This window comes from Crocodylus siamensis, chromosome 7, assembly GCF_052110815.1.
Source record: "Crocodylus siamensis isolate JL-2025a chromosome 7, ASM5211081v1, whole genome shotgun sequence".
Taxonomy (NCBI): Eukaryota; Metazoa; Chordata; order Crocodylia; family Crocodylidae; genus Crocodylus; species Crocodylus siamensis.
The window spans coordinates 88,839,210-88,866,085 of record NC_143401.1 but is presented as its reverse complement, the minus strand read 5'-3'; the positions used below and the strand labels follow the sequence as shown (position 1 = coordinate 88,866,085).

Here is a 26,876-nt window from a genome sequence, read left to right as displayed (position 1 = left end):
AGGTTTGTCAGGACAAAGAGCATGCATGTCTTTTTGCTAAAAATGTGAAGCAGATCCATGCTGGCAGCTCTGCATTCTGGAGAGATCTTACAGCAAAAATCCTACAATAAAAAGCAGTGCACATAAAATAGGAGGAATGAAGTTTTCCTGCGGGAGGCAGGATTCAGCTTCAAAGAGTTACCATCAAATGGCAAGTAAAACAAGGAGATTTTAAAAATTGTGAAAAGTCTCTTGACAAGGTCCCTTTCTTAGATCAAATACTGAATGAAACAAGTCACAAATGAAATGGCCTGGCAGGTTAGGCTTTTAACAGAAAAGTCAATGTTCACAATGGCTCACAGTACTTAATGATGCCTAATTAATTAAGAAGACAGGTTGATACTGATGAGCAATTTAAAAGCTGAAGGTCATTTCCTCTGAACATTTTGACCTGTAACTATGGTGAGTATCTCCTTCAGTGGATTACTGAAACCAGCAGAGATTAGGATGGGGCCAAATGCTCTTTTCCCATTTTTCAGGTTGCTTATTAGGCTGATTTGATAGTATTCGGGATTTAGCGATTTGCACTCCTACCCTGCAGAGTGAGTCTGTTTGCTCTATTTGTGTGGGTTTTCTGCAGAACAACAGGAAAGAGAAAAAGCAATTAAAAACCATGGGAAAACATGACTGTAAAGTTAGAAAATCTGGGCAAGCTGTACTCTGTGGAGAACATAAGGCCTGAAAGGACCTGTGTTGTCAAACAGCTTTCAAGTGGACAGTTTCCCTTTAGATGCTATTGATTCTTTTTAGTATTTTTCACTCACACAAGTATATAGATACAGATAGACATCTATCAGATATATATACAGATATATGGTTTTAGATCTAGATATATATAAAACCACACTCTACTGTACCGTAGAACTTTTTCCCCAGTCCCTTGGCTAGGCTATGAAGAAATGAACTTGAAATTCCTTTGGGTTACACCTGAACATGGTCTTTCTAAAAGAAGCTGCTTTGGATAGACCACGATAGACATTTATCACAAGTGTTATTCTCTCTGCAGTCATGATTAGTGAGCTTCTTTTAGAGATCATTGAAAACTTCTCGTCAGGCCTTTTGCACTATAACACCTTCCTTCCCCATCCTGTCACACATTCCCAAGTGATGCCCTTGAAGCTCAGACTTTCTACTCCTTGCTCTTGAAAAACTTCCATTAAAAGCACCAAGATGCAAAGTCGGTCTCTATGCATCTAATCATTGCTAACGTCCCCTTCTATCTTTGACAGCACATTCTTTACATAGAAAGCCAAAAGGGATGATGCAAATAGGAAAGAGAGGGACTTGGAAGATGTCAGAGGTCCTGAACTTAGCAGCAGGGGCTATAGGGAAGCTGAAGATTTGTTTACTTTCCTCTGACCACAGCATCTACCAAATCCCAACTGGTCCAACTGTTTCAAGGGATAAACAACAGCTGCGTGAGCCGAAGTGGTCTCTGCTCCAACGTAGCATCATGACTTTCCCATTGTGGTGAGTCTCCTACCTGTTTCTTTTGGATGGATCTGGTTCAGTCCAGCCTGCCTGCCTAAACTCGCTGGTTTTCATATCACATCTGCCTTGGTTCTTATGAGTTCCTAGAAACAGCCGCAGGAGCTTCAACCTGCGGCTTGTAATCTGGAATCATATATCTTATGAATGGACCTTTAGAAAAAGACAAGAAACTTTTGGCAAGCCAACTAATTCACCTACCATCATCATCAAGACCATGAGCTACTGATGAGCAGATGATGGTCAACACATTAGCCTGGAGTCACAGCACTCTCCTTCGCTTCAGTGACTCATGGGTCTGTTTGGCAGTATTGTGATGATGAACATTTCTTCACAAGCACAAAAGCTCTGATCCCCCACTATGCCTTTCCCTTCCAAAACTGACATTTCCGCATTCTTCCACGTCAGATACTTCATTTTATCCACTATCCAGTGCTTTTGAAGGAGACGTGGTTTCCTTCTGGAGCTTGATTCCCCATTAACACCCATCTGTCTACCGAGTTCTGCCCAAAGAGATGTTAAGAGAGTCTAGGTTAGGGGTGGGCAATTATTTGGGCCCGAGGGCTACATAGGTTGTTTTGGTGAGCTGGTGTGAGCCAGATCAGCACCCCCGTGCTCCTTCCCACGATAACTCCCCAAAACTCCCTATGTGGGATGGGGCCCTGGACAGCCGTGTTCAGGAGTGGGAGGGGCAGGTGAGGCTGGGATCACAGGGAGGGGTTGTGGGGTGGTGACAGCGCGGGGCTGGGGCTGGGGCCAGGACCGGGTCAGAACCACGATCTGCTGCTTGTGACGGACATGGGCTCCATGGGCAGGGGCAGACAGGGAGCAGATCACAGCTCTGCCCTTCCCCAGCCGCGCACTGGCCCTAGTCCCAGACACAGCCCGCCACCTGCCCGCCCACATACTCTGTTCGCGTGGCTCCCCAGAGCTGTGTCTGGGACCAGGATTTTGGGGTGGTGACAGCACGGGACTAGGGCAGAGCTGGAAGCTGCCGCCTTGCTGAGGGGGGCTGCAGCACCCATGAGGGGGAGAGGAGAGCTGCAAGCCCTGTGGAAGAGGCTTGGGAAGAACTTAGCCTCCATCCCTCCCCCCCTTACCCATCTCCTCCCCCAGCCCAGGGCACACAGCTCACAGGCGCAGAAGGGAGGGGTGTGGACTTGGCAGTGACTCCACATCCCACCACTGCAGTGGCCAGACCGGCCAGGGAAGGGACCAGGGCTGAGGGAGGCCCTGGGGCACCCTGTCCTGTGCCAGTCCGCAGCTTGCTCCAGGATGCCTGCATGGCAGCAGCAGCCCCACTGGCTTGGCATGGGGCAGAGTGGTAGGGGGCAGTGGCAGCAGTGGGAGCCCCCAGGGAGGGTGCTGTGTCTGGGGCCGGTCTCCATGCAGACCAGCCTTGGATGCAACTCCCTGCCCAGCCCCACGCAGTGGCCCTGGTCCCACATGCAGTGCCCTCACTGGGGCTTCTGCCACTGCTGCTGCCTCTGCGCTGCTCTGCTTCACACCAAGCTGGTGGGGCTAGGGGATGTGTGGGTATCCCAGGATGAGCTGCAGGCCAGCATAGGATGCGGGTGCCCCAGCACTGCCCACTGGAGCCAAGGGCCACACTTAGGGCTAGGCAAAAATCTCTCTGCTAGCTGGATCTGGCCCACAGGCCATATTTTCCCCGCTCATAGTCCAAGTAGTTTAAATGATTTCCTTGTTAAAAGCTAGCGCTAAGCTGAGCCAAGCATGTGCCGTCCCAGACAAAGTGCTGAGCACAAGGCTGGATCAGGTGCAGGATCACCACCGAGTTTCTAGAGCTTCTGTCACTCGTACTGCCCACGTGAAGGTGATGCTGCAGCAGTGGCAGACGTGGCCGCACCGTTATCTGCTTGGTCTTACTGGGACACTCGGACAAGTTCCTGTTTCTCGGTACAAAACAAATGCCTGGCCCAAGCACAGGAAACCGTGTCTCTCTGCTCTTGCAGACTAGCTTGGATAATCTTCTGTTGTTGTGCTTGGAGAACAATAACCCAAACAGGTTTAACCTCTGGCAGTAGCAACGAGCCATATTTAATTGCAAATGTTATGAAGGCTTTAGTCCTGATAACACACAGCAATCCAAGGCCCACCTTACCCGGGGCCTGGAACAACTAATTCCTTCTCCTGCATTCTTTCCGAGTGACCTCCTTTGGTTCCTGAATGGCATTTTTCTGGCATTTTTCCTGACTGTGACAGTTGATCTCCAACTGTTCCATAAAAACACAACTTCCCTTATCTGTGGGGGGCCTTTCCCAGGAGCTGAACTGACACAACTAGTCCTGCCACCGGCTGTAATGTCCGTTTACAGGACAACACAGCTCACTTCTCCAAAGCAATCTGTGGGCTGGCATCCCAGACAAAGCCACCATGCAAGGGGCCTACGGATGGCACCGATTTGGTTACAGGTTTCAGACAGACTCCTAATATCCAAAAAGTACCCTGCACAGACCGCCTTCACTGACTTGTTTTTTATGCACGATTCAGAATCGTTTCCAAACATGCACCAGAAACAGTGCAACACAAATGAGAACAGGAACTAAAGCAGTGGCTCTCAAGCTTTTTAGGCTCAAGACACCCCATGGAAAATGCCAGCTTTCTTTCCTCTCATTTTTTCACTCCAGGAATAAAAATAATGCTGCAAAGATCTCAGAAAGACCACAAGAGGTCAGGATGTTTTTGACACTATGGATTCCTATTTGAAATCTCTGGGTTTATCTCAGGCGTATTGGTTGTAGCCTATTGGTCTAAGGACATAAGCAGACAAGGTTCTTTGGGTAAATCTAATCGTTTATCAGACAAGCTCAAATAGTTGGAAAACTTCTTTGCAAGCTTTTGGGTATAAATATCCTTCACTGGGCTGAGGAAGTATCTGCAGTCAGTGTGTGCTCTTCCTGGATGGAAGGAATAGTAAAGAAGCCAGAAGCTGGTCTGCATGCAAGAAAGGCAGTCAGTGAAGATGTAAATTGAGGAGTCAGTGGGTGAGAGATATTGCGTTTGCCCACCTAACAATGCTAACACTGTGTGGCACTCCACGGTACCCTTGAAAGGATTTCAAGGCACCCCAGGGTGCAACAGCACTCTCATTGAGAATCAATGAACTAAAAGAATGGTCTTCAGTAAAAATAAATATATCCCACTTGCAAAAGACTATGTGAACATGGTGTAAAACAATACTCTGAAGGTCAGTGAGCTGGCACCTTCAGACCAATGCTCTGCATGCATCCTCCATATATTTAGAGTCAGAAACACTAGGAAAAACAGATCAGCTGACTTCTTATGCCATGGTGATGGATAGAGGAAAAGGTGGTTTTCCATGTAGCTTTTAGGGTTTTGGAGAATGTCACAAATTGCTCCTGAACACAAAGAGAAAGTTAATGCAATCTGTGTTTGCCCCATCAAGTAACCTAGCCAAGTAATGGAGCTCCTCATTCTGCACCAGATGAAGCTGCTGAGAGGACAGTCCTGTGGGATAGGGCAGTACGGAGGCCACATGGCCCTGGGTAACCTTGATGTAACAAGTTCCACATCAGGGCTCCTGGGCTGCAAATGCCACGCTTAATGCATGCAGAGTAAAATGCATTTTTGTCAAAGAAAGCCACTGTGCACACACAGGGTAGGTCTATACACTATTTACAGGGAGGAACTATCAAACATCTAAACAATTAGTCCTTGCTCCATCTCCTATTATCAGCCTGGACATAAGGAAAGAGTAGTAAGCAGTGTCACTGCTTTTTCTTTATGGAAGAAGTCAATGGTCCCCAGCCTCCCTCCCCGAATCCTACCTGATCACAAGGCTCCTCTACTACCCCTGTACTGAGAAGCGCGGCAGAAGGCCGCATTGAATGCTGTCACTACTCAGTCACGGTCATGAGTGCTGCGCATCAGAAAGGAGCAGTAACAAGGAGGGGATATTTTATACGGCTCTACTGGAGACAGCAAGACAATAAGAACAGGAACCGGGTTAGCAAGTTGCTTTCACAGTATGGAGTCAGGCTGCAGAAAGCAACCGAGGGTCCTGGCAGCCAGGCTAGTGAAGGACTGGAGGGGGTTGACAGCAAGGCTCTAACTACAAAATGCCAGGCTGTCTCAAACACACCTACTGCCAAGTCTTCAGCTACCTCTGAGTCTGCTCAGAGGAGACTACTCATGACAGTATTAGCACCTGTGGAGCACAGGGAAGTTGGAAGAGGGAGCGGGTAATTTGTAATGAGCTATAAAAGCCTTGTCTGTGTTAAGTGCAAGTGTTTTAGTGTCCAGTACATTTGTGACTTCCGTCCCCTCAACCCTATTTTCTGAAGGCATTGCTAAAAACTGCCCTCACCCAACAAGAACACTGCTCCAGAGAAAATGACTGCATCTCTGATTGCATCCCTGAATGAGCTACCCAAATCTTCCACACGCCCCTACTGCAATACCACAATAAACTCCCCATTGACTGCATACCCCCGGTTGTCGCATAGCATCCTATGTTGCAACCTATAAAAAAGATCTTTAAACAGTTATACCCTGTACTTAAAGACAGCCACACTTATTCCCAACCCCCTCTCTCCCCAGCCTTCAAACAGACCTCCCACCTTGTCAAACTCACATTAGAGGCAAAGTCTCCTTTGCTCAACACACAGCAGTGGGAAAAGACCCAGACTGAACAATTAATTAAAGCACCCGCATCATCTTGTGCATTAGCATCACCACGCTTCAGAATGGTGGAAGGGCATTTTAACTAAAGCTCGTTTGACGGACTTTTTTTAAAGCGCCCCCACTGCCATTTTGAAGCGTGGGAATGCTGATACACGAGACACGGAGGTTGGCTGGTGCACACTAATTGGCACACTCCAGCAGACTCAGTTAGTCGAGTCTGCTCCAAAGTAACTACAGCACATTGGAGCAGCCTCCCAGCATATGTACAAGCATCCTTTATGCCTAAAAGCTTGTCTAACATCTCTCCCAAGGTCCAACAAAAGCTATTACCAAACAAATCCTGCTTCTTACAATATTCCCAGGACCATCATGGCTACAAGACTGCAATTGCTTCTTAGAACAGCTTTTGTGAGATGGACAGAAACCTAAGAGAGTCACCAAAGAGCTCTGTCACCAGAGCCCAGCCTAATCTGCTTTAAGTAGATATGACTGAAAAATGCAATATGCATCTCTCAGGAAATTCTGACATTTCAAAATCTGTTTTCATTTAAGCTCATGCAAAATGCTCAAATCGTAAAATATTTTGGGGAATGGAGATTTCAAAACGTGTGGATTCAGATGCATTTATTGACAGGAAATGTTTCTATGATGTCAAATAATGTCATTTATTCTGAAATATTTCATTTGGACTTTTTAATCTATTTGGTTGAACCATTATACATTTGTATCATATTAAAATCAACATGAAATATAAAAGTCAAGATAGGAGGGCAAATTGAAACAAGAGCCTATTTGATTTTCCATTATTTTGCCATCAACACATTCCCTGAAACCAGCTGGCTTCAAAGACAGAGTATATTCCAGGAAAACTGTTGAGATGAATATTTTTGACAAGGTATAGTTGTAAAGACACCTGCTGTTCAGCCTCCTGTTGGACAGGATTTAGTTTAAAATAATACTTTGCCTGTCCACGGCAGAATCTTGATGCAATTTATAAGCAATTAAATATAGTTTTACAACACAACTCTAGATTAAGAATCATGATACCTATTTGACAGCTGTGTAAACTGAGGCTGATCAACTGATTTTTCCACAGCTATTAGGTTTCAGCGACAGAGGCAGAAGCAGAACTAGATGTACTTGTCCCCAGCTGCCCTGAAGAGAAAGGGGTAGGGAACAAGCTACAAGTGGAAAATTAATCCAAGGAAACAATTCAAATGATACAAATGCTTCCAAGATCAAGAAAAGCTTTCCTTGAAAGTGTCCTTCTCAAGCACGGCACACCAAAGTCACTTGGAAAGATCAAACATGTTAGCCAGCATGTTCTAATAAATCATTAGCCAGTACGGATAATCCAGAGTTTGTTGGCTCTTACCGAAAGGGAAGTTGTGCTTGAACCTACATTAGCTCCTTGAATTTAGTACTCATTAGTACACGTGGATGTGCTTTCTTTATTATAAGGAGTAAGAGGGAAGTGAAATTTCAAGTCTACTGAATTCTTAACATGCACTAAAAGGGCACTGCAAAAGGGCAGACACAAAAAATTGACGCCTTAAAAAAAATTAAAAATGACTTATTTAAATAAAGAACTCTGGCTAGGAAAAGAATACCATTCTTTTTATAAATGAATCTGTTTAATTAATTTGAAATGATGGCAATCTATATTTAATTCTATGTTTACAGAATGTGTCATTATCATCCAAATGATAGAATCATACAGAAGCTGGGCTGGAAGGGACCTCCAGAGATCATCTAGTCCAGCCTCCTGCTGGAGGGTCCTAGGATCTTCCCTATCCAAACCATCCTATACAAACCATTAAACTCTACCTAAGACTACCATCAACCTTTACACAACACAGACCGAACACCCTAACCTGCCACAGGTAAAGCAGAGGAACTACTGCAGCCAATGTCTTGCTTTTATTAAATTAAACGATGTTCCCAAACATTCACCGCTAAACCTGAAAAGAAAGTCAAGCCGTTGGACTGAGACAGTCAACGGCTACACACCTGGAACCAGTTGGGTGAAAAGCTAAACTAGCTGTTGCCGGTTGTCAATGCAGGAAGAATATTTTCTTCATTTCAGTTTATTTAACCAGCTCATTTCAATGACTAGTTCATTCAAAGTTAACCAACTATTGGGCAGTTAAAACAAGGAAGAAAGCTTGTTTTTCCTATTTGATCAATGTATAAAAAAGGTGTGGGAGGATGAGATCTACCTTTTCAAAATCTTGTTGTACATGATCAGCAGAAACAAACCTATTGGATTCGTTATCTACAGATAGTAGCTCCTTAATTAATAAATCAGTTAAGATTTCAATGCAGAATTTTGATAAAAATCCCTTTAATTTTGTAGGACAGTACTATTTAATCAAACATTTAAATTGCTGCTTTTGTGCATTTTTAATTTAAACCTCATTGCCATCCACATGTAGCTTGCAAGGTCACAAGTAAAAAATAAATCTAGTAAATGAGAAGGGCGGCATATACTATTTTTATATGCAAAATGTAAACATTGAGAATATGAATAAACATAGAAACTGCTTAAATGAAAGCATTCCTACAGGTGCCAAGCAATATCATGTATTTATAAACCTCAATATTTTTATTAGAAAATATCCTGACAGTGTGAAGCAGATTGCATCTGTGTTTAATACAGTGCTAAAAAGAATATAACCAGAAAGACAGAAAAACTCACAAAGGAAATGGTAAAAGAACTAGTTTGGTTGTCAGCATGGCTGCTTTGTTACACAGAATGGTTTTTGTTGAGAGTCATACATAAGAGGAATCACTGTTGGCTGCTTCTGGCTTTTGTCTTACATATGACGAGTATGTTGCTATGTAATCAGTGGGATTATTCACATAACTCATTTATGTACATGCACAAATAATCACTCAGACATGAAACCGGCACTCATTTTTGAAAATGGCCTGGAAAAGGGGCAATGTGGTGCCAGTCTTTAAGGAGGGGAAGAGGGAGGATCTGGGAAACTACAGGCCAGTCAGTTTGACCTTGATACTGGGTAAAATTTTGGAAAAAAATTTCAAGAAGTCCATTTGTGAGAGACTAGCAGAAGGCATGACACTGAAGGATAACCAACATGGTTTCTTTTGGGGCAGGTCATGTCTGACCAGCCTCATCTCCTTCTATGATCGTAATGAACTGCTTACATGTGGGAGATGCGGTTGATGTCATGTACTCAGATTTTTAAAAGGCCTTTGATATGGTCTCCCATGACACTCTTATAAAAAAAAACCTGAGGGAATGTGGGCTGGCAGAGCCCATGGTCAGATGGGTTGGGAACTGGCTAAGGGGCCGAACCTAAAGAGTGCTAGCGGACAGGTCTGTATCATCTTGGCGCAAGGTGGTGAGTGGCATCCCACAGGGCTTGGTTTTTGACCCCATACAGTTCCATATCTTTAACAATGATTTAGATGAGGATATGGAAAGCATGGTGGCCAAGTTTGTGGACAATACTAAGTGTGCCCACCTGGCCTTGAGCAGCCGTTCATGTGCTGCCTTGACTCGGGCGGTCAGTAACAGACGTACTGGTATTTCGTGTGACCCCTGAGGTGGGTCTATATCACGCTGGTGGCCACCCCCAAACACACCTGCCGCAACTTTGAACGTAATACCAGTGCGGGGGCTGAGCCACTGGAGGTCCCTCAGTGGTGGGTACTCCGCTTTATGGCCATCTGTGGGGCTCCACTTCCCCTACACCCTAGCCTTATGCCAACCTTAGTGTCTCTGGCGGGACACTAGATCTTGAGGTGACCATTCCTCCGGTGTAGCTGTGCCCTTGACTTCGATGTCTCCCTTGGATTTCGTGTCCTGAGTGATTTACTCCTATGGTGGCCCACAGATCTACTAGTTGCCTAAGCCATGCCTCTACCCGCTTCGGGGTACCTCAAGCTGGGGGAAATAAACAAAGAGAATATGCAAAACAAAAAAATAAAGAAGGAAGCCGCAACGCCAGCATTCCTCTGCTCCATTCACTTTCCCGTGCTGAGGCCCTTTCTAGGCTAAGAGACGTAACTTATGCGGCATGCTCGCCCTGTTACCACACCCCCTCCAAAAGGGGGAAAAGAAAAAAGTGAACGGAACAAAATATGGATCTGGGCGGCCTATTGAGTTGTTTCACCGGCCCTACAGGGTTTGATGGGGTCCCCTTGTCGCTCCACCTGGGGAGTTTCTTTGCCTCCGTCCCTGCCAACCCTTCTTCTGTACCAGGTAGCAGGGAACGCTCAGAGAAATGACCCGTCGTCTCCCCTGGGTCTGCTACGGCTCCTTCTACTGGGCTGTCGCTTCTTTCACGCTGCCCAGTGTGGCTCGCAATGCCGTTCTCCCTCAATGTTGTCTGCAGCGCCCTGACTCCGACGTCCCACAGTCCTCTGGGCTCAAGTCCCATGCCGCCCGTGCTAGTAGCCTCTGCCACCTCTGTTGCTGCTTCCTGTCCAGATCCCCTTTCCCTATGCAGACACCAGCCGTCACCAGTGTAGAGAGCCTCCACCGGCTCTCCTGCTCTCTGTCCAGATCCCCTGTGTGGGCACAGGCCGCCGCTGGTGTAGAGAGCCTCCACTGGCTCTCCTGCTCTCCCACGGAGATCCTTTTTGTTTCTGCTGGCTGGTGATTGCTGGTGAAGTCACTGGCCATTCTCAGTTGAATAAAGATGTAGCTTATAACCCACGCAGGCTCCCCTCTTCATTCTTGCAAGGCTGAGTGTCTTGTTGCAGGTAAGTAGTTTTTTTGTTTCTGTATTTTTATACATGGCCCCCACTCCCAGAGTCCCCAGGGTGTGGTTCAGGGCTCTTTTGTCTGACCCCCCCGGGATACTTAGTTATGAGGAAAAGCGATCGTGCTAGGGGATAGGATGTGGATCCAAGCAGACCTGGATAGGCTGGAAAGGTGGGTGAAGTGGAACCAGGTGTAGTTCAATAAGGATAAATGCATCCGGGAGAAGTAACCAGCAACATGAATACAGGCTAGGTGGAGATGTCCTGGCCAGCATGATGGCTGAAAGGGACATCGGGGTTATGGCTGATCACTGAATGAACATGAGCGGCCAGTGCAATGCTGTACTGGGATGTATTAACCGATGCGTTGCAAGCAGGGCTAAGGAAGTGATACTTCCTCTCTACTCAGTGCTGGTGAGACCCCAGCTGGAGTACTGTGTCCAGTTCTGGGTGCTGCACTTCAAAAAAGACATGGAGAATCTTGAAAGCATCCAGAGAAGGGCCACATGAATGATTAAGGGCCTGGAAGACAAATCTTATGAACAAAGACTAAGGGATCTGGGATTGTTCAGCTTGGGGAAGAGAAGACTGAGGGGGGACTTGGTGATCATCTATAAGTATGTAAGGGGTAAATATCAGGAGATGGAAGAAAAACTGTTCACTAGCGCACCCCAGGGGAGGACAAGGACTAGTGGCCATAAACTGTTAGAGGATGGTTTCAGGTTGGATGTAAGGAAGAACTTCTTTACTGCAAGTGTGACCATAATCTGGAACAGCCTTCCCAAGGAGGTGGTGCAGTCCCCAACCTTGGAAGTCTTCAAGAGGAGACTGGACAGGCACCGTGCTGGGATCGTTTGATTTTAGCAATATTCCTGCCCAGAACGGGGTGGGGTTGGACTCTATGATCTTTTGAGGTCCCTTCCAGCTCTTAATTTCTATGATTCTCTGATCATGGGTCACATCTTATTGGAACTGTAATGCACCCAGCACATTATGGAGTGCTAAATGAAGCAGTTCCCCTGCACCCGCACCAGTTTGCTATGGCACCTAATACAAGTCAATGCAACTCAGCAAAATGTTTGTTTTCCTTTCTGAACAGCCTTGCTGGACACTTTGGCATAGAAGACATATTGTATTTACCCAAATCCAAGACAAGGTTTTTTCCCCCAGTCACCATAGCAAAGAAGTGCCTCATCTGAGATTTGAGTACCAGCCCAGGGCAGGCAGTGGCTCCACTCTGGCTTCAGCCCCAGACTCGAGGCTGAACCTGGAGCTGAACCACCACTTGCCCTGTGCTGGGGTGGCTTGTGAGGCAGGGAAGGGGGCATGCAGATGTGGGAGTGCCAAGGGAGAGAGGCACATGGGGAGAACCCCACTGTTCAGCTTGGAGGGGGAGTGCAGGGGAGACTGCGCAGTCGGCTCTCCCCATCCTCTGCTTACCTTCAGTTCCAGTATGCCTAGTTCTGACTTGGACAGGCCTGGAGCTGTTGCTGCTGCCTCTCCCTGGCTGGGTGGGACCAGGGCTGCCACCACTCCCAAGTTGCCCAAACCTAGAGCTACTGCCCAGAAGATAAGTGGTAGGAAGGTGCAGAAGGGAGGCAGCAAGAAGGCAGGCACAGCCATTTGGAGGGTGCAAGAGCAGGGGAGGCAGGTGATGGGGGACAGGTACTTGGGACAAGCTGGGTGGGGGGGCAAGTAGCAAGAGGGCCACGTAGCAGGTGACAGGGAGGGCATGTGGTAGGGAACAGGCACCTATGGGGAGCAAGGAGTAGGGGGTCTAGTCCTTGATCCTCACCACTGCTTTGAGGGAGATGCTTTTAAGATGTCTCTCCAATAATAAGATTCTGTACATGGAAAATCTTAATGAATTTATGCATAGAATTCAATTATAATAAATTTATCATTTTCCATGCACAGAACCTAATTATTGGGGGCTGTCTTAAATTCAAAGACATATTGGATTCAAGTAAATATGTAATTATGTATTTTCCAAAGGGAGAGAAAGCTGGTAAGAAATATATACTTCATTTTTAGAAGTATATATTCTTACTCTTCTCTCTTTAGAAGAGATGCATCTTTCCAGATGCAAACTGGTGTTGATAACTTAGAACAGTAACTTGGAAAGGGAGTTTGCATAATTCTAAAATGTCTGGTTTTCATTTGAAACCAAGTTAGAGTTGTTATCAAATTGGTCCAATCCTCGGAAAGGGCTGATAAGTAGTAAGTTATGGTCCCCTTAATGAGAATCACACAATGGACTGAGCAGATTCTCATTCTCAAACCTAGATACAGTTTGGTACTCTTGTTTTTAAAGCACCTTTACTAGCAATACCACAGAGAAAGCAAAATCTACTTCTGTGGGTTCAAAGATAACTTAAATTCTCTCTTTAGGCTTTTAAGGATGACCTCTAAACCAGAAGGCTGTGGGTTCCAGTCCCATCGGTACTCACTGGTGAAACTGCAGTAGAGGACTAGAAAATGGGCTGAGCCACTTTCATAGATTTCATAGACATCAGGGCTGGAAGGGACCTCGGGAGATCATCGAGTCCAGCCCCCTGCCCAAAGGGCAGGAAGTCAGCTGGGGTTATAAGATCCCAGCAAGATAAGCATCCAATTTACTCTTGAAGGTGTTCAATGTAGGTGCTTGAACCTCCTCCGATGGCAGACTGTTCCAGACCTTGGGGGCTCGGACAGGAAAGAAATTCTTCCTTATGTCCAGCCTGAAACGGTCTTGCAGGAGTTTGTGACCGTTCGACCTCGTCATCCCTTGGGGCGCTCTGGTGAACAAACATTCCCCCAGATCCTGGTGGTCACCCCTGATAAACTTATAGTTTATCATCAGATCACATCTGAGCCTGCGCTTTTCCAGGCTAAAGAGTCCCATGGCTCTCAGCCTGTCATTGTAAGATCTGTTTTCCTGACCTCTGATCATGCGCGTGGCTCTCCTCTGGACTCTCTCAAGCTTCTCCACATCCTTTTTGAATTGTGGAGCCCAAAACTGGACGCAGTACTCCAGCTGCGGCCTCACCAAGGCCGAGTACGAGGGGAGAATGATGTCCCGGGATTTGCTCGAGAAGCATCTATGGATGCACGCCAGCATTTTGGTCGCTTTACTAGCCGCAGCATCGGATTGCAGGCTCATGTTCATCTTGTGGTCAGTGATGACCCCCAAGTCTCTTTCTTCTGTAGTGCTATCCAACGTAGCACTGCCGAGCCTATAAGGATGCTGCAGGTTTTTCCTCCCAAGGTGGAGAACCTTGCATTTTTCGGTGTTAAACACCATCAGGTTCTCATCCGCCCATTTGCTGAGCTTGTCCAGGTCAGCCTGGATCACCCGCCTATCTTCTGGCGTGGATGCTTTGCCCCAAAGTTTGGTGTCATCGGCGAACTTGGCCAGTCCACTCCTGACTCCAATGTCCACATCATTAATGAAGATGTTGAACAGGATGGGTCCAAGGACAGAGCCTTGAGGGACCCCACTGGTCACAGGGCACCACGATGAGTGACTGCCATCAATTACAACCCTCTGGGTCTGACCACGGAGCCGGTTTCCCAGCCAGCGGATCGTGGTGGAGCCAAGGCCACAACTGGCCAGTTTCGCCAAGACGTGATCAGGGGATACCAGATTGAAGGCTTTTCTGAAGTCAAGATATATGACATCAATCTCTTCTCCCTCGTCCAGGTGATAGGTCACCTGGTCATAAAAGGAAATTTGGCAGAGTATGGAAACAAGTCAGCTCTAGGCTTTAGATTCCAGCTGATGGTCCTAGACCCTCTCTATTATCAGAATGTACATCTATACAATACTGTTCTGCCTCTATCTTGTGGCTCCTCTGTCTCCAGCTACATCTCCTCTCTCTTGTACTTTGCTTCACATTTATCAGGTTGTCAAATGGAAAAAAGTTAATGAGCCCAAACATAACCCATTATATGTTCAGAGCTATTTGCAGGCATTTTGTCTCATATTTCCTGTTAACATCAATGAAATCCATGTAGCTAATTCACTGTCTGGGACTTGGAATAAGGGGTAGGAAAGACTTAATTATGAATGAGGTTGGTTCACATTTTGCCTCAGTGCTTCAAGAATGGAGGTGAAAGGATGCCAGAAGGAAAAGACATGGATTTAAAAAGCTCTTTGTAAAAAAAAAAAAAAAAAAAAATCTTTCCTTTCTTAGGATAATGCATTTGGAGTTAAGGAAATATATTAATTATATACAAAAAGGTGAAGGTGCCATATAGATTCAGCTACTTTCAGCTGAAAGTGGGAGATTAATTATTCAGGAGTTTTTCCTTCGGTTTTCTACTGACGTAGCATGAGAAGATGTTGGAGTGTTTTATGTTTGTAATATTCAAGAGATACAACATTTGAATTTAAAGGTATTTGCTTTCCTCTGAAACCATCCCACACCAGCTGCAACATGGCCTTCATTTGCCTGAACTTTGAAGAAACAGAGATGAGCAAATTACACGTTAACAATGATGCAAAGAAGAAAAATCTATAGTGGGTACCTAGCCTTTTTCCTTGTTACATCAATCAGTCAATCTTGATCCTCAGCCTATCGCATTTCCCTGTTCCCATCTTTCCTTTTTAAAATAAGCTTCCTCCATAATCAACTTAAAAGCAACCATAGGAAATTGCCCCTGGTATACAAGACATAAAACAGATGCACTGCACAAATTAAATTCTGTTCTGAATAGAAATGAATTTAAAATACATTATTTAAAAAAAAGGGAAAAGGCATCAGAAAAGATTGATGATGTCTCCAATTCAGTCTGGAAAAAGAGAAATAGAAGAGATCTGAAATGTTTTATGCTAATTAAAGTTTACTTTTTGGTGCCAGCAAGCAAGACTCCTCAGCCCTAAGTGTACTCTGTAGAGTTGAAAAGGTGAGTGGTGAATCCTGGAAGAACTACAGTGGAGTTGTAAGCCTTACAGACACAGCCAGCACACATTTTTATTTTTATATTTTGGTGGAACTTTGCACTAAAATGGCTAGAAACCCGGCAAATGGGTCTGGCTACTTGCTTCTATATGCCAAGACACAACACACACGGTAAAAGGGACACACTTCCCAATAGCACCCTTAGGGGTAAGAATCATCTGCTAGTGTGTGTTGATAAGGCATCTTGCAGAGTAGGATCCCTAAGCAGATCGTTGTCACCTTTGGATACGAACATAAAACAAAATAATTTATTAGTATTAGAACCTGTGGCTTTCATAAAGGAATCCAGGAAGCAGTAATGTCAGGAACGTGTTAGTGTAATAGTTTTTAAAAAAGCAACTTCTTTTATAAAATAAATGTCACATAGGTAGCATCTCCCTAACCACCCTGTAGGAAACTAATCCAGGAGATGCAAGCAGGTTTTTTTCCACCAATATCTTTTATTGGAATTATTCCGTTGGTAATGCAACTATAGTGTGATCACAGCTACAATTATGCTCCCCCTGCAATGGGAAGCAATTCTAGGAGTTGTACAAACTCCTTGACTGCAGAGCTCCTGGGGTATCTGCACTAGTACATAAGGCTCTGGAGCTTCCCTTGGGCACCTGGATTCTCCCCCAGCTGATTGTGTTGAGACATTTACAATTCATATGAAAATGCAGGATGTCATTTGACAACACCAGGAGTAGTGCTGTCTGCTGGCATGAGAGAGAGAAAAATTACATCTCAAGAAACCTTTATCGAATCCCCACTTTGCTAAGTGACTGGCTGCTTGAAATAACTTCCTTGAGCTTCAGTCTCTTGTCTGTAGAACAAGGATATCATCCAACTTTGCCCTTACAGAACAGCTAGGATTGCAAAACAAGCACCATTCTTCCCCATAACACACAGACAGTCCACCACCAGTAGGAAAAGCAAGACCTCTAGAGAAATGAAGAAAGATCAAAAACAAGATTAAGGCAACCAAAGCAAACACACTTCAGAAACATCCCTGCATTATCAACAGGAAGAACTTGAGGGTCTAAGAGACTTTTCTGTCCATAACTCCTATGACTCCCAGAGGTAAAAAAATCAATTAGTGTCATCCTATAACAAACAGCTGATGCACGATTTGCATATTTGATTTTAAAAGCATTAAAATGCAGCAGCAAACCACATTCATTTCCCAGCCATGCCCTTTGCGTTTCTTCTTTTCTCTCTTTTTTTTTTAAAACATCACCAGAGATTTTAGTCACTGTAATAGCCTGCGCTAGAGGTACAATTCAGACAATTATGGTGGCACTATATTTAAAAGATAATGTAATTAAGTTAAAATGTTGTGGATTAGAAACCAGAATTAATTTCCCCTGATGTAGCCCTTTTTAACTTAAATAAACCTGTGCAATCACACAGGAAGAAGTCTAGGGCCTACTTACTGCAAAACTGCCTATTTCCTCAAACAGAATATGTGCCTGTAAAGGAACATTGACTTTTTCTTTCAAAATATCTTCAGACAGAGACTGTAGTTACTTACTCTGGATTGGGGGTTGGACTAGATGACCTCCTGAGGTCCCTTCCAGCCCTACTTTTCTATGATTCTGTGATTATAAGTACTTACTATGCTTTTGCCACTCACAGAGCCAACAATTAATTTATGGACCTTTCTTAAAAACTAGAACACATTTCAAACTTTCAAGGACCCTGGACATTGAGAACCTTAGAAAAGATGATGGAGCACTTACTGCCGGTGCTGGAGACCTCTTTTGGACTGAATGACATTGGCTGAGCACACATTTGACAGAGACAGTCCCTTCCATTAAAGGTAACTCGGTCTCCTGGTGGAAATGGGCGCCTGGAATGTGAAAGAGAAAAATGAGTTGAAGAGAAAAATGAAGTCAAGGTTATCCTCGCAGTTGTATACTTGGCCTTGTGTCTTCAGTCTGCTGCCTTCCTCCGGGTACAATCAGTATCTTACAGAACCGCAGGCCAAACTGTGTCTGAAATGTGGCCTTGGCAAAGCCAGGCAGCTGGAGGAAGTTCAAAGGATAAATGCTCCACAACTGCAAGAAAAGCAGAAGTTAGACTGACTGGACTGTTGGTTTCCAGAAACTATCAAAATGCACAGTATCTATGGAGAAGCAGACAGTACAGTTTGCTTAGACTCAACAGGTCCCGCAAGGGTAGTGGCAACATGACAATGATGACCCCCAGCAGCATGGAAAGACGGACAAAGGGAGGCAGCTCATAGGGTTGGTCCAGAAATATAGGGTATGACTACACGGCACAGCGCAACTAATGCAGAGCTAGCTCAAGTACCAGAAGCAGCCTCACTGTGAGAACAGGGCATCCCACCCCTTTGCACTAAAGCAGCTGCTCTGCTTCCAGTACCTAAGCTATCTCTGGTATTTTGGCATAACTTTGCATTGTGCCATCCAGACATACCCACAGAGTATTATCAGTTCACAAGCAGTGATAATTATATTGAGCTTGGTGGAGTTGCCCACTGAAACAGCCATGTTCCTATTGCTAGAACTCTGAGCAGATATCCACACTACAAAACCATTAATTGGCACCCTTGCTGATGCTGTTGGTGGAGAAGTTAATGGGCTATTGAGAGTGGCATTTCCTGACATCCCCAAAGTAACGTGGTAGAGCACAATAGATACCTGTATAGCTGCTGAGCCTGGCTGTACTCATGTAGTGGATTAATGGAAAATTTCTGCCTTCGAGGCTGAGATCCAGCACCTTTACTAGCATTCGGCTCACTAAAACCAGCCCCAAATTCCTGAAACTCCAAGTCTTCCAAAAACAGAGTAGTTTTCATTTCCTGGTGCAAGCTTTCTGCAACGCAGCCCACTCAGAACTGCTCACAACCACTTCACAAATCAGCATCAGCACCAACCAGTTGATTGGTGGGACTGGGCAGAGCAAGTCTGTCAAGGTGGCACAGTCAGCAATGCTTCAGCTTTAGCTGTGCTGACTGTCCTGCTGCTCCAGCCCAATGCTCTGGCGGTGGGCCTGGGTCCATGCACTGATACCTGGGCTGCTACTGTGTGGGCTGTCATCTGTTCTGACAGCTCGGGCAAGAAGCCCTGTCCTCATAACTACAACATCAGCAAGAGCCAGTGTTTTGGCCACGGAGCCACCAGGAACAGAGCATCAGAGCTGCTCCCTGTCTCGCAGAATGGCCAAGGACAGCCTCAGTTAGGCAGCAAGGGTGAGGGAGCTCCCTGCAAGTGGGGACAGGAGTGTATTAGAGTGGGGGTGTTCACGGCCATGATCAGCCAGTAGCCACAGCAGCAACAGGGACAGGGCAGCATCAGTGAGAAGGGGCAGCTGCAGAAAGCCAAGCAGGGCAGTGAAACCTAAGAGGGAACCTGTAAAAGTAGGAAACCTACCAAATTTCCTTTCCATTTCCACATTAGGATTTCCCACTTACACAGACTGAATTTATGTAGTCCCCAATTAGGCATTCCAGGACTGCAGACATTTTTTGACTTGAACAGGCTTCTGGCTTTTACAGGGTCTATCTTAGAAAGACCACTGTATAATAAAAAAAAGTTTTCATGCTCCAAAGAACTTCTGGTATAAGCACAGAATCACAGAATCATAGGCCATGTGTAGACAAAACGATGGGTATGTGTGCGCGACACTTTAAAGCCAGCTAAATGCTTTTGCATCGCTTTAATGGTGTCAGTGTTTGCATACCTCAGCAGCATACTGTGCATTAATTCTAGTCGCTGTAGGAAATTCGGCAGCATAATGTGCCTTAAATGACTTTGGGTGTAACAAACTAAAACTCCTCTGATGACCTTTAGTTTGCTGCCCCTACAGCCGTGGAGTGAAGCACTGGGCTCCATGCAACTCAGGGGCTCTGCAGGAAGCCCATGCAGGCAGCCTGGCAGCAGCCTGGGGAAGCAGGATCCACCCAAGAAAAGTGGCAAGCCTGATGTTTTCTGGTTTTTTTTCCCCTGGAGCCTACCTGCCTAATCTGTGTGGGGGCCTGGTGCTTCCCTGCGGTGCCCCCAGGGGCCGCCTGAGGGAGGGCCACCGCTGCCACAGAGGGAAGCACCACCCCTTCTCCCTTCCCACAGCAGCCTGGGGACGGCTCCACCTGTCGGCAGCTCGCCCTCTCCTCCCCGCCACCAGAAAGGCAGGTAAGTTGGGGTGTGCATGACATGGGGGTTTAAAGGGCCCTAAATTGAAGTGGTGTTTTTAAAAACCCACCACTTCGGTTTAGGGCCCCCCTTTCATCTACACATGCCCATAGGAAGAAAGACTGGAAGGGACATAAGGCAAGAGCCAAAAGATGGGTACAACAGTTAGGGCAAGCAGAAGGTGAAAGTGAGAATTATGATCAATATAGTAAGCAGTAGTCACAGCACACCAGCTGTCTAGCCATTGAACTGTGGGAATCTGCTCTAACTCCAGGAGGAGAAGACAAACAGCGAACACTAAATGTCTGAGACAGATGCTGACAGATCACTACAGGAACTGACAGCCTCAGAGATGTGCCTACATGACAGTGCACTGTGCTAGCACAGCAACATCACTTCCATTACCCACGTTAGCATGTTCAGAGCTAGCTCCGGTATGGCCACGTCCTGCATCGTGACATACAGACATGTGTGGGATGATACTACTGTGCGAGCAACTGCAATGAAATGTTATTCTCTATCTGGTACGTTCCCGTTTCAGAAGATGCTATTTCTGTTATGTCACAGGTTCGTCCCTTCTTTTATCATAGTCTTTTAGTAACTAGGATAAAATCATTGTGACCTTTGCATATCAGGTTGCTTGATTATATGAAGGAATCCAAAAGACTGGGAAGTTCCTCCTTCTCTTTCTTTCCTGTGCCTTGCATAGGTTTTAAAGAAAAGCATAACGTACCAGCACTTTGTTTAATTTCATAAACACCATAAAGTATGCTTCTTTGACAGAAACCAATTAAAATTTTCACATAAGAACATGCAAAAATATTTCTCAGCCAAAGGATAACACCCTAGTCCTGCAGACACATACGGACATGAGAAATAGGACTCATGTAGGAACTTCTATAGATTAATATGAAAAGAATTATGGCTGTCCTTAAGGGTCTGCCGGCCCTGGGCACTACTGGACACTGGTGAGCATAGCGGAGATGAAATAAAGGGCAAGGTACATTGGAACAAGATTGGGAGCCAGGGGCCTTGACCAGGGGATAGCTCCTTTGTAGATGGGAGAACCAGCACCTGGCCAGCACACAAAGGATGGAGCCACTGATTTCCAGTAAGAAGCATGAGCTGCTATAGTTTGAGCTACAGAGCTGCAAAGGAGTCTCTAGAACTTACAAATCAGTACGCTAGATTGGGCCCAAGAAGTTAACTATTGCTATAACGTCCCCAGATCTAAAATGGGGTGCTGAAAAGCTGCTAGTTCTGAGCATGCTTGCTTAAAAAACCCATGTGCTCTGTGTAACAAGACCCTTGCTTCAGCATGTAAAGCCTGATATTAAATTCCCTTCTGGATGAGAACAGCATTTGTGAGTGGGTACAGAGGATGATACCAAACAGAATCGCTTTGCTAGTAGATGCTTCCTAGATACGTGTTATGAATCCCTCAAGGTCAGGCCACAGAAAATATTCCGAACCCAACAGCTTTTAATGGAGAACTTTTAGAGTCATGTCCAATGATGTTGCAGCTCTCCCTCTCTCTTGTGGTGGGGTTAAAGCCACAGAAGCTGAAAGGGCCAACTTACTTGCAGATGGTACAGGCAAAGCAATTTGGATGGTAGGTTTTGCCCAGAGCTGTCACCACTTCTCCTTCAACAAATTCACCGCAGCCGTTGCAGCGGGTTCCATACATGCGCTGGTAATCCAACGTGCAGAGGTACTCCCCGTTCTTAATGAAAAATCCTCCCTGTGCCAGGTCACAGCCACACACTGGAAAAAGCAAACACACAAATCAAGTAAGAGATATGCTCAAATCAGATCACCGGGTCAGAACCAGACCCCTGCACTTCAGCTACCCAAGCTGCTGCAGAGATGAGTTACTTAACAAATAGGGTGAGTTTGGCAGTCTTGGTCTGTCATTCAATGAGTGTTGGTCTTCGTCACCAGTGCACTACGCCATATAGTAATGATGACCAGAATTCCCCGGCACTAGAATACATAGTATTCCTGTGCTCATCTCCTTACCAAGCCTGAAAACCACCATATTTCATCTGTCTCTCTGATTTCATTCCAGTGCTCTGATATTATCTTAAGAAGAGTCCAAGGAAGTGTATCCTTGGGACCCACTAGGACACCAGTACTGATGGGGGACAGAATTTAACATTGCCATTTATTAGAGAACACAACTCCACACACAGATCCTTAACCTGAAATTGCTCTTAGTTGAATTGAAGTGAATTTCACCAACCTTAACCAAGACAGAGGCTTTAGTGGACAGTTAACTGAGGCTGTCCCCTTTTTGGTCCCTGGTGATGCAAATTATGCAGTAGTGTGGCACCCTGCCTGCATGCTAGGGTTGTGGTAGATGCAGGTATGCCCTACAGACAAGCGCTGAAAGACAAGGGGTCTGCCCTCATCAGGTGCACTTTGCATTACATTTGCTCCTGATCAGCAGCAATTTACCTCTTTACTGTGCAGTGACTGCTTTATAATCTGCTCACTTCTCATGACTGATTTATGGATGCAGACCTTGAGGGCAGGAGACACTATGAAAATACAGGGGCTGAAAAGTGGCACCCCTTGGCTGGAGGTCACAGTTGGCATGACCAGCCAGGAAGATCCTGTCACAATGAGTATTTTTAAGCATTAAGGGCCTACCCTGCCCAGACAACAGTGCAGTGAGAACAGCAACTTCCTGGAAACGGAAGAGCTCATTTGACTAGGATTCTGGACAAGGGTTAGACGCAGCCTCGGGTGGCGCACGCAGGGACTTGGCCTTCCACTTCTGAAAGCATTTCAAACTCCAGCAGGCAGGATTTCCTCCCACCACCTTGAAGAGCAAGGACCAGCAAGTGCACCAGGTCACCCATTACATGGACTCCTACAGCCCGTGGAAGTGTGTCTGCACGAGACAGGGAGAAGCCCTGAGCGATTAGAGAAATATCTGCAAGGGAATAGTTAGAACATGGAACTGAAGTTTGAATTCCCGGTTCCCTCCCACTCCTGCCACTGCCCTACCAGGTATGTCTACACAGCACAATACAGTGCAGTATAGAGATACCTGGCCTGGCTTGAAGACTGGAAGCAAGGAGCCCTGAGCCAACACATCTAGGTTTCTTCTGGGAACTCTTTTATTGCTAACTTGGCTCCCTTGACACTTCACTGCACAACAGAGACACAGCTGCCGCATGACCTCGGGCAAATCACTTCAGCTTCCGCTGCTGAACAGTTAAGTGGAGGGTGGAGGGGTTAACCACGCAGGCATCAACTGAAACTGCTGCTACTGTTTCATCTGTCTGCACCTACCCACAGTATGTGAAAGCTGAACCAGGACATCCTATCCCAAAAGAAGCAGGGTTAGTAATAGTTTTACTTCACTCTTCGTGCGATTAAACATAAAGATGGAGCAGAATCAACTTATATGTGGATAGCAACAATCCCACAAAACTGTACAGCTTCATCTGCCTGTCACCAAACAGGGAAATGAACACACAGGCCAGTGGGGATCACGGTATTTCCCAGCCTGCCAGGAGCGTTGTGCGGTTTCGCTCAATGCTTGTGAAATGCTTTGAGATCCGGGGGCGGAAGGTATGATAAAAACAGCAATTTTGCTTTTCAAACAGCAGAAGTTACCAGGTGTCTTAGCAGAAAAATAATGCTGGTACAGCTGGCAAGGGAACTTCCTCAAGGAATCCAATAAAAACTGACCCCATCCAACAGGACAGTTTCCCAGGGCTGCTGTGTGGAGCTAGACGTTTCCAAAGGCATTCTTCTCATTTCTCTGTGCCCCACGGCCGGTTTGCTGTCCTGGCCCCGTCCCACCAAGATCCTACCCAACTACAGCAGAAAGAAGATGAGCAGAGGTCAACTCCTTGCTTAGGAGTTAGGTAATGCAGCCACAAGCAGGGGTGACCGCATCTCTCGGACCGGGGCTCCCATTTCACAGAGAAGCCGACAGACCAGGACAGAGGAATCTTCTTGAATCCAGGCTCAAACACCTGAAATACTGATATCAACCTGGACTGCTGAAGTTTATATCAGGTTACATTAGTCAACAGAACAGCATCACAGGGAACATTATGAACTGCTCTGTCCTCCTTTTAATGTAGCTATGAACCCACACCAGCTCTGAGCTACAAGAGAAGCAGGGGACAGCCAGGGCAGGTCCAAGTTAGGACACTTCACTGTTGACAGGGCTCCTTTAAAAATACCTTTTTTTTTTGTAGAAAAGGACCTGGGGGTTACAGTGGACAATAAGCTGAACACGAGTCAACAGTGTGCCCTCGTTGCCAAGAAGGCTAACGGCATGCTGGGCTCCATTAGTAGGAGCACTACCAGCAGATCAAGAGATGTGATTATTCCCCTCTATTCAGCACTGGTGAGACCACATCTGGAGACCTGTGTCCAGTTTTGGCACACCACTACAGAAAGGATGTGGACAAATTGGAGAAAGTCCATCAGAGGGCAATGAAAATAGGGGGCTGGGGGACATGACTTGTGAAGAGAGACTGAGGGAACTGGGCTTACTGGTCATTTCTAGACATGCTCAGCATTTTTTTAAACCATGTTAAACAATTCACATCACGCAGTTTGAATCAAATTTCAATTTGAATTAAGGGTTAACAGATGATCATTGGCACCTCCGATTTACTAGTGTTGGAAGTAATTAGGAGGCAATAATACGCCTGTTTAACACTGCTGTGCTGTTACAACTATCTGAGCGCTGTGCAGCTGACCTGATGCCCCGTCCAGGGGAGGTTGTTGGCACATTTGACTTTGTAAAGCTTTGTGCCTGACTGGCTCCCTCGTGCTGCAAAAATCCAGTCAAGTTTCCCTCGAGGGGACTGATATTTGCAATGCTTATTTGTATATCTGAGTTCCTAAGGACTGTTTTTCCTAAAAGCAACGCTGTATATACATGTTAATTCATACTGTTTAACTTGCCTAATTCGGACTGCCCTAGTCTGCATTTAACTTTAAGTCTCATTCAGTGGATTAGTTAATTCAGATTGGAGCCAATTTTAATTCAAACTATAGTCATCCGTGTGTACACAGTGGCAGCTGCAGTCTGGGTTAAGCCTAGAAAAACATTGTGTCTATAAATAGCCATTTAGTGTGGAGAAGAGATGACTGAGAAAGGATTTAATAGCAGCCTTCAGCTGCCTGAAGGGTAGTTATGAAGAGGATGGAGCTGGACTGTTCTCAGTGGTGGCAGATGACAGAGCAAGAAGCAATGGGCTCAAGCTGCAACAAGGGAAGTTTAGGTTAGATAGTAGGAAAAAAAATTCTTACAAGAAGATAGCGAAGTACTGGAACAGACTACTCAGAGAGATCTCCGTCCTTGGAGGTTTTTAAGACCCGCCTAGACAAAACCTTGGCTGGGATGATCTTGTTGGTGATGGTCCTGCTTTGAGCAAGGGGTTAGACTAGATGACCTCCTGAGGTCCCCTCCAACCCTAACTTTCTACGACTCAGTGATTCTACAACTCATTTAAATCACATGCTACTAACAGAGGGGTGGGAGGCATCAGTGTCTCAGTAATGCAGTACAGTAACTTGTTCCAAAAAACAAGCAAGCCAAGATGCAGAAGAGCTGCACCTCCAGCACAGTCAGTCCCAGCCTCCTCCCATTCCTAGTCCAAGGAAGAGATTGTCTTTATCAACACAGTTATATATTCCAGTCTCAGGGGAAGAAACCGTTCTAGACACAGAACAGACTTTTACTATTTAATATATTAGCGCTGTCTGGTAGCAGACACTACTTTGCAAGCACACTTCTCTTTTAAGAGGCTTTCACGTCCGGCTGGCATTTCCTTGCGAAACAATGAATATTTTAGAAACTTTCTGCACTTTAGATTCAATCCTTCCCTCACCAAACACTTCTCCCCTTCCCCACCTCAACCCCAGCACTAGAGGATACCCAGGCTGCTTGTCTGACATTGCATAAATCGTCATCTGTTGTAGAAACACCCTGCCCTGCTTCCCTCGAACCTTTGAGATTGAGGGGGGTTTGCTTATTATACCTTATGTGCTGGGCCACAGCAACGATTCTGGGTAAATCTTTTCTATGCAAATCCTTTGTCAAAAAGGAAGAAAAAGCAGGTATTCAAACCCCAGAAACAAGTCACCTCACTCAGCCACACTATACACCCTATATAGCTCATAATTAACTGAGCAAACAACAGAATATTGATCTTTAGAAGAAAACAAGGCAAACAGGAATAAAAAGATACATACACATGGGTCCACCGGACACATCATCATCGTGAGAATAACTGTGATTCTGAAGCAGATGATTTTGAAACCCTGCTGCTTTTTAGTAAGTGTTTTGTAATCAACATACAAAAAACTAGAGCTCTTGGTTCCAAATTGATCCCTTTTATTAGACCAACTGGAAAATTGCAAGAATTGTGATTCAACACATACCCACACACGAGCTTCAGGTTCAAGTCTACCCTGCATGCATCAGATCAAGGACCTGAGCCTCTGACTACTATTTCTATTTTTGCAGTTTTCATGGAAAATGTCACAGAATTTGTCCCAGTCCAAAGTGGGAAAGTTTCCACACAGCTCGAAGAGAATGCATTTTCTTTTCAGCAGTTCAGTTGCATCATTTGTGCAACATAAAGAACACGTACGGTATTTCACAAAACTCTCATGGCTGCCTAAAAATCAGCTTCCTATTGGCAGGACCTCCCAGAAAGACTGATGTCGGATGGATTGCTAGTATCTGGGTACTCTGGTCCCGTCAGTGACTCTGCCTGTGGGGCTTATTCATTCAAAATTATGCAGGTTCTTCTTAAGTTGTGAAGGCAAAAGTGCGTTTCCAGGATTTTGGTGGCATCTGGTGATTCTATAAGTTTTAAAGGGGGGGTTA

At 45.6% G+C, this 26,876-nt stretch overlaps 1 protein-coding gene across 10 annotated transcripts in view; it reads right to left on the bottom strand.

The window, feature by feature from the left end:
• Positions 1-26,876, bottom strand: part of ABLIM1 (actin binding LIM protein 1) — a 303,618-nt gene that overhangs the window by 118,336 nt on the left and 158,406 nt on the right. For all 10 annotated transcript variants that reach the window (XR_016443660.1, XR_016443659.1, XR_016443662.1 and 7 more), the window contains 2 exons: positions 21,586-21,769; positions 17,591-17,700 (listed from right to left, as the gene is read on the bottom strand). Coding sequence is in view for 6 of the 10 variants with exons in the window: in XM_090058516.1 (XP_089914642.1) it covers positions 17,591-17,700; positions 21,586-21,692 (217 nt within the window). In the remaining 4 variants the exon portion in view is untranslated. The remainder of the gene's footprint in view (positions 1-17,590; positions 17,701-21,585; positions 21,770-26,876) is intronic.